We start from the raw sequence: 8,796 nt of genomic DNA, 5'->3' as shown, positions 1-8,796 counted from the left end.
TATGTAAAAAAATTAGCAAATACTTTTTGTTCAGAAAGTTTTTAAAAATTTTTAACTTTTTCAAAATATTTTAGATTGCAAAATTATTATGCAAAATCTATTAGGTGAATTTTAATGAAATTTGGTGGACGGTTTAAGTATGGTGTAATAATTTTCTAAGCGAATTATGAAGGTTCTAAGTGCAACCAAAGTGGTTGAAAAACATTGAATAAAACAGTATTTTTTTGCTATTTATTTAGATATTATTTTGATATTTATTGCTATTTTGCAGAAAGGGTAATAATTTAAGACATTTTAAACCAGTCGTATATTATACAAAATTTAATTATCTTTATTTTCTTTCCCTACGACTTTGTTCCAAAATGAATCGTTTTAAAGTTATAAGCAATAAAAGTAGAAAAATATCGATATTTTTCGAAATTTTTAAATATTTAAAATTTTTTATTAATGTTCCGGGCATATTTGAGAAGGAGCATAAGTCAATTATAATTATTGATGTTGTCACCTAATTTTATCTGCAAAAATCCAAATGCCACCTCTCACATCCACCTCAAAACAGATCCGCCCTGGTCTACTGGTATTACGTTTATGTTGGAATAAGTCTCCATTGTTATTGTACTTACCTATGTTATTGTAGTTTATGCAGTTTATTGGTATCAACTTTTACAACACAAATAAGAGTGAAGGAATAATTAAAGAAACAACAAGAAGAAACTAATTTATTAATTATAAAACGATTCACTCATTATAATTAAACTTAGTCAAATATTCTGGTCTTATTTGTTTCGAAGGGCCGGGTGGTTTAATCCTAACCACCTGCAATGTCATTCTCTCTTCGGCGGCGAAACATCCGTTGATTTTGATAACATTGGTGAGAGTGTCTAAGATAATTGCAGCTTCCAGCTCCGTTTTGAGATGAATCGGAAAGGTTGCTTTGCGGTCTCGTTGTGATTCGTGTTTTATCACTATACCAACACGGTCACTTTCTTCAAATTCCTTGAGTGCATATGTAATTAATTCACCGAGTGCATTCTAAAAAATATTGGGTTATTAAAATTTGATAATTTGTTTCAAAAACAAGGTATTTAAAGTTTTGGAGGATGTGTATTTCTGAGAGACATTAATGTACAAATGAGAACAAATGCTGAGGTCAAACAGATAAAAAGGGCTAGCTCAGTGCCGGATTAACCATTAGGCGGAGTAGGCGGGCGCCTAGGGGCCGGGCACTTGATGGGGCCCGCATCCCACACAAATGCATTAATTAATATTGAATTATTTAAGCAGTAATGTAAAAAAATAATTTCAAATGTTAAAAAAATCAAATAGGGCTAACTGAGACAAAAAAAAAAGAGAATGGCTAACATATGATTTCCAATCAAACTCAGTTTTTTGCTTTGTCTTCGGTCAAATATCAGGAAAATACAACCGACTTCAAGACAAATTAAGCAGTTTTATCTTCAAAGACTTTTTATATTCCATGTTCTAATCATTCCCTCAATTTGGTAATCAATTTTGCAAGCAAATTTTGCTCAAAATCTGGTGATTATTTTGGTATGGTACGTTTTTTTTCCAATTTCTACCCACCGATGGGCCTTATAGTCCATTCACTCACGGTAAAATATTGCAAAACCTCTGGATTTTAAAGAACCTTTGGATTTGAAACAAGAGCTTGGATTGACATGAAATTTGGTATAAGCATAGCTAGCATGTCAAAGAAAAAAGTGATATTGTGCCAATGTGTGTTTTTGTTCTACGGTTGAGTCCACCCCTTCTCGGGGGTGAAAAAATATACCGTCAAAATACATCCGGAAGTGGATAAACTGACTAATTCTAAGCAACTTTTGTCCAATACAGTTTTTTCATCAAGTCAATACATTTCGAGTTATTTGCAAGTGAATATCTTCATTTTTCAACAAAAAATAACACGTTTTTAGACGGTTTTTCGCAAATAACTCAAAAAGTAAGTATGTTATCGAAAAAATATTCTTAGTAAAAATATAGCTTTTAAAAAATTGAAAAAATGGTGTATGTGTGCAGTCTGTAGACCCAGTAGAAGCAGAATTGTAGCTAATGAAAAGTAGGTTCTTATTCGTCAAATTCCAAATCGAATATTTCAACGTGAAATAATCAAAAAATGAAGCACTTTTCATGGAAAACTCATCATAACTTGTTTCAATAAATAAGCAAGATACTCTCAAAATAAACTTGATCCCATTTTTTTGGTAAAAAAAACTGGTGAAAATAACCTTTTAATTAGCATCCCAAATGAAATTAATCCTTACCGCTCACAAGCTACTTTACTTATGTATTGTTTATATGATCTGTGAGTTTTATCGGTATAAAGTGCTTATTTATAAAAGGACTGTAGTAGAAAGGGCTTGAACAAGACACAAATCACGAGTATATGCAATTTTTTTTATTTGGCTTAATGCCTCCACAATTAATGGCCATTGGCATGGTACAGTGGATTTTTTCAATCAGGTACCTAGTGTAATGGGTAGTGTGTGTATTGAGTAAATGTCTTGTTACTTGCAAAGTCGTCATTGTTTTTGCAAAGAGACGCTAATTGTATCCAAACGTCTGCGGTCCCTCTGGTGAGTACCGATCACGCAAGGATAGAAACTATTTTCATTTATTAATTTTTAATAAATGAAAAATTCTCTACCCAGTGTATGCAAATTTTGAACAGTCATATCTTAACCAATTTTTATCTTCCAAAAAAGCAAAAATCTCAAATATTCAGAAAAGCAGAACCTACATTCTTTTACTCTTTAAGATTTTTGGTGCCACTAATAATTTTTAAGTCATTTTGAAAAAACAGGCATTTTTTTTTCAAAATTTCAAAAAATTTGTTTTACTTTAAATTCCAATGTTTTGAAATATAAGCACTGTGAACCGGTGAAACTTACAGATCATAATATAAATAATATACTTATAAGTTTTTTCAAGATTTTCATAAATTTTCAAGATTTTTTTGCCAAAAAAAGGAATCAACATTATTTTAAGCTTATTACTTGCTTAATTTTTATACTTGAAATTTGTTAAAAAAAAACATAAATAAAACTTTTTTAACACTTTAAAAAAGTTGTGATAATTTTTCACCGAAAAATGCTTCATTTTTTGGTTATTTACGTTGAAATATTTGATTTGGAATTTAACGAATAAGAATCTACTTTTCCTTAGCTCCAGTTCTGCTTATACTGGGTCTACATACTTTATACATACACCATTTTTTAAATTTTGTATACGCTATATTTTTTCTAAGAATATTTTTTCGATAAAAAACTTAATTTTGGAGGTATTTGCGAAAAACCGTCTAAAAAAGTGTTTTTTTTTTGTTGAAAAATGAACATGTTCACTGACAAATAACTCAAAAAGTATTGATTTAGTGAAAAAACTCGATAGAACAAAAGTTACTTAGAATCAGTTTATCCATTTCCGCACTAATTTTGAATGTATGTTTTTTCACCCCCGAAGGGGTGGCACTCATACCAAGGACAAAATCACATATCGACACAATATCCCTTTTTTTCTTTGGCATATTAGCTATGGACTATAATGAGAAGTTGTTGCGAAATGTAAAAAAAAAGAAAAATGATCTTTTTTACATTGTCGTAATTTATTTTTGGAGTAACTACTTCCCAAAACAACATAAATATCTGTAAATTTTTTTTAAGTAAATGGTCGCTATAAAGGGGCCTACTACTTATGGCCGCCTAGGGCCCCATGATGCCTTAAACCGTCACTGGGCTAGCTTTGCAATGTTCTGTTCATAGATAGCACCAACCTTCTCATTTTGTATTCAACAAGCTCCTCCCATACCTACTCAGTTGCTTCCAATAGTTCAATTCTATTGATGGACCTAAGGTTTCTTTTATTTAATTTCTTTGTCAACTCTGCCCACAGATTTTTAATGGGGTTAAGGTCTGTACTCCTGGAATGCCACGAAAAAACAATAACATGAATTTCTTCCAGCCATTCTCGAACAATTCTACCCGTATGCACCGGGAAATTGTCATGTTGGAAGCAGTGGTGTCATGGTGCCGGAACGCGCCGAAACGCCGTTCCGGCACAGGTTAAGAAAAAAGCAACAATTAAAATAAAGTAAAAAGCAACAATTCCAGAATTTAAATATTTTTGAATTAAGCAAACGTATATACATTTTAAAATAGGCAGAAGTAACTTGTATTAAAAAAACATCAAGTAATATTTTACTTGTCAAAAAGTTAGTAAAAGTTTCCGGCACTGCTAATTTTGCCATGACACCACTGGTTGAAAGATAAAATTGTTATTGGGGAATCTCTGGATCACTGATAGCTACATATATGTTCTCAATAATATGTTTGTAATATAATTTCGTTAATTTTTCTTCTACGTTAGAACAAACGCCCAGGCCTTCAGCACTTATCCATCTACATAATAATATGTTGACGAAGAAGTCTCCGCTATTTCTTAAATGATGAGTAAACCGTTTATCAAACCTATTACTTCTCGGCCTATAAACGTTTACTCGACCATTGCTATGTGATTGAACTTTGTCATTGGCATAGGCGTAACCAGGATGATCCTAAGGGGGGGTTACAACTACCTGAAAGGGGGGGGGTTACAACTACTGGAAGGTCTCTGAGGGCTATGGTGTTAAGCGTATAGAGTTCAAAGTACATCCCAACGGGGGGGTTATAACCCCCAAAACCCCCCTGGTTACGCCTATGGTCATCGGAAAATGTAACTGTAGACCAGAAGTTGTCTTCATAGTTTATGAATTGAATCCAAAATGCAACTCTTCTTTTCTTGTGATCTTCAGTCAAAAAAGATTTCCTTGCAGCTGCACAATAATTTATCAATTCACTTGCTTTAATCCTTCTACGTGCAGTTCGAATGCTGCCTGGAAACGCTGTATCTTCGCGGGCTTTTCGAACTAAGGCAAAAGAAGCATATCTCAGATAATCTACTAACACGGCATCTTGTTGCTATGTGGAGATCTTCTGCCCTCTTGAGCCACCCAACCGTGCTATAGAATGAAAATGGTCCCATCTTTGTTTGATCTTCCATAGGCACATATTATAGCTCACGTTGAAATGTGCAGCGACTTGCCTTAGTGACCAACCTTCTACGAATTTGGCAATTGTTCTTGTATTTTGCGCATCATTCAAATGCAATAGTTTTGCAGGGGAGCCCAAGCGGGGATTTTTGCTGTTACTCGAGCGCGTCAGATTATCATATGGGGAGAAACCTTGTACCCTGCACCTCTATCATATATTGTCTCTTAATACAGGGGAGTTTGTTAAGGGGGGCCGAAAAAAAATCTATCCTTAGAAAAACTCCAAATCGTCAGATTAAGATAAGGTAAGTTAATTACATGCAAAGCAGTGTATATTTCAAAAATCTGACGATTTGAGCGGAGCGTAAGGAAATGGGTGATTCACAAAGTTTCACAAGAAAAAAGCGAATATTTCGCGAAATGAACGACAGATCGAATAACTAAAAAAAACGTGCTCATTATTTTTCAAAAATTTATCGAATGATACCAAACATGACTCTCTACAGTGAGGGGTGGAGGGTAAATTTAACATTTTAAATACGAATCCCGCCATATTTCGCGAAATGAACATCAGATCGAAAAACTGAAAAATACACTTATTCAATATTTTTGAAAAATGTATCGAATGGCACTAAACACGACCCCCCACGGAGGTGGGGGGTTACTTTAAAATCTTAAATGGGAGCTCCCATTTTTTATTGAAGATTTGGATTCCTTATGTAAAAATAAGTGCAGAGAGTGCAGAGAAATCATAAAAGAGACAGCTTAAGAAGTATTAGGCATAGAAGGTAAAGGAAGAAGAACAAGAACGAATGACTGGTTTGGCGAAGAATGTCAGATTTTAACAGACAGAAAAAACAGAGCATATTTACTGATGCAACAGGGGCACAGAACCCGACAAGCAGAGGAAGAATATAAACAACTACGCAAAGAAGAAAAGAAAACTCACCGAAGAAAAAAGAGAGAATATATGAACAAAGAACTGCAAGAACTGCAAGAACTAAGTAGATCAACAGAGACAAGAAAATTTTATCAGAAACTGAACAAAAGCAGAAAAGACTTCAAACCGAGAACAACGATGTGTAGAGATTAGGAAGGTAATATATTGACAGAACAGCAAAAGATACTAAGAAGATGGACAGAACATTTACGGAAAAGCTTGAAGGAGATGGGAGTGAGACGAACCCTGATATACCATTAGACCAAGCAGACAACAGAGAAAAGATTCCACCAACAATACCCGAGGTTATAACAGCAGTAGACAAATTAAAGAACAATAAATCACCGGGATCGAATCAAGTAGCATCGGAGTTACTGAAGGAAGGAGGAGACGCACTACAGAAAACAATACATGAATTGATAACAAAGATATGGTCAAATAAACAGCTACCAGCGGAGTGGAATAGCGGTATTATTGTACCATTATATAAAAAAGGAAACCAGAATGTGGAAACTACCCTGAAATCACGCTGCTGAATGCAGCATACAAAATAATGTCCAACGTCATCTATGAAAGACTTAGACCACACGCTGAAAAAATAGTTGGCAAATACCAAAGAGGCTTCTGTAGACAGAAGTCAACAATAGACCAGATATTTGTTCTGCGACAGATCCTCGAAAAAACAAGTGAACATAACATTCTTAATAAAAGCAATGAAAGAATTGAATATACCAACACAACTAATAGAATTGATAAAATAATCTCTAAAAGTAGAAAGTAAAATCCGGATACAAAACGAACTAACGGAAACAATAGATGTGAAAAAGGGACTACGCCAGGGAGACGCTCTATCATGCATCTTGTTCAACATCGTAATCGAGAAAATAATGAGGGACACAACAGTCAATACTCGAGGAACAATCATTAATAAAGCGTGCAAATACTAGCATTTGCAGATGATGTTGACATAATCGCAAGGTCAAGAAGAGAAATGATAGAGGCATTCAATCAAATAGAACGAGCTGCACAAAATAGTGGCCTTAAAATCAACCAGAACAAATCAAAATATATGCAGGTAAGTAAAAACGCAAAAATAAGGCAGCCACAAAATATAACAATAGGAGAATACAACATTGAGGGGGTAAATAACTTTACATACTTGGGATCCCTAGTCACGTCTGATAATAACGTTGTGGAGGAAGTGAAGAGGCGAATATTTATTGCCAATAAAAGCTACCATGGCTTAATTCGGCAACTAAGATCAGATAACGTCGCAAGAAAAACAAAATACCAAATATACAAAACCTTAATAAGACCGGTACTCACATAAGGCTCAGAAACCTGTACACTCACTAAAAGAGAGGAAACATTGCTAGCCACCTTTGAAAGAAAAATCTTGCGACACATATATAAGGGCACAAAAGAAAACGGAATTTGGCGAAGAAGGTACAACCTTGAACTATACAAAATATACCAGGATCCGGATATCATAACATTCATTAAAATAGGACGACTGCGTTGGATAGGACATGTAGAAAGAATGGAAGAAGGCGAAATACCAAACAAAATATTCAAACAGATGCCAGTAGGAAAAAGAACAATAGGAAGACCGAAGCTGAGAAATTTAGAACAAATAGAAAATGATATAATAACCTTAAAAATAAAAAACTGGAGGAAAAAGGCACGAAACAGATCAGAATGGAGAAGAATCCTGGAACAGGCCAAGACCCAGAAAGGGTTGTCGAGCCAGTGATGATGATGATGATGATGTAAAAATAAGTTACTTTTATTCGAGACATTTTTTCGAATTATGAATAGATGGCTATAATTTAAAAAACGATTGTTGGAAATGGAAAATTAAATTAAAAAATGGAAAGTCCCGACTAAAATGGAAAACTTTACTTAACTGTTTTTGGCTTTAGGATCTACTTTTCACAACCCAATAGGTCGCTAAAGCGCTCGAGTGACTGCACATTTAGCATACTTTCCTCACCTACTATAGTATTACAATGTAAAAATGAAGGTGTAAATCAGTAACCACAGCTTACCTTCCATAAGAAAGCCAATTATATCAAATACGAATTCTAAATTCTAATTCTAAAATACTTACTTTCAACCATCTTAAGACTGTCATGCTTTCATGTTTGCGTTTAAAAGTAAAAATGATTCTCCGTTCTATAATATTTAATTGCTTCACTTCCCTTTCATTTTCCCCACATTTAATAAAATAATTAAAATCAAAAATATCGGTGGAGAAACATCTGCAAAAATAATTTTATAATAAATTACTAATAGTCTAAGAGCTAGTGAACCCTCCGACTAACGGTCGTCCTGTAAGGCTAGAAATTTGTCTAGTGATAATTCATAGCACACCAAGGCTAAAAACCATGACCTGACAGGCATCAGCCGTGCACGTATATCTACCAGGTGAATCGAAAAGTGCAAATTTAGGGGGTACAATAAACTTTCTCCTGTAAAGTTTAAATTTAAGTATGTGTTTGAGTAAGTCATTTAGAAGAACTGTGTACAATGACAGGCGATTCTGAAGAGCATAAGACCTTGCCAGGCGAGGGGAAAGATTATGGGTTTTTCCTAAAATTATTTTTTTTGCATCGAACAAAGTTTTTTTATGTTTTTTGAACCATTCCAAACAGAAAAGGTATTAAATAAAGTAAATAGTTTTTGTTATATAAGCGATTAAAAATGTTGAAAATTGCGAAATCGGCCATTTTTAACCCTAAATCGGACATTTAACTAAAAATTTCAATGTTGCCAAGGTAGGTAGATATTATTTAAACATTGATTGATGAATTTC

At 33.9% G+C, this 8,796-nt stretch overlaps 1 protein-coding gene across 1 annotated transcript in view; it reads right to left on the bottom strand.

Annotated features, from left to right (window-relative positions):
* Window positions 1-705: 705 nt before the first annotated feature.
* The window catches only part of LOC114332809 (uncharacterized), a 28,110-nt gene continuing 20,019 nt past the window's right edge, over window positions 706-8,796 (bottom strand). Inside the window, exons 2-3 of the mRNA XM_028282585.2 lie at window positions 8,092-8,242; window positions 706-1,032 (exon numbers count right to left, since the gene is read on the bottom strand). Of these exons, the coding sequence (XP_028138386.1) occupies window positions 739-1,032; window positions 8,092-8,242 (445 nt within the window). The 3' untranslated portion in view covers window positions 706-738. The remainder of the gene's footprint in view (window positions 1,033-8,091; window positions 8,243-8,796) is intronic.

The sequence above is a fragment of the Diabrotica virgifera genome, chromosome 8, assembly GCF_917563875.1.
Source record: "Diabrotica virgifera virgifera chromosome 8, PGI_DIABVI_V3a".
In the NCBI taxonomy this organism is placed as follows: Eukaryota; Metazoa; Arthropoda; class Insecta; order Coleoptera; family Chrysomelidae; genus Diabrotica; species Diabrotica virgifera.
This window is presented reverse-complemented; position numbering and strand designations above follow the sequence as displayed.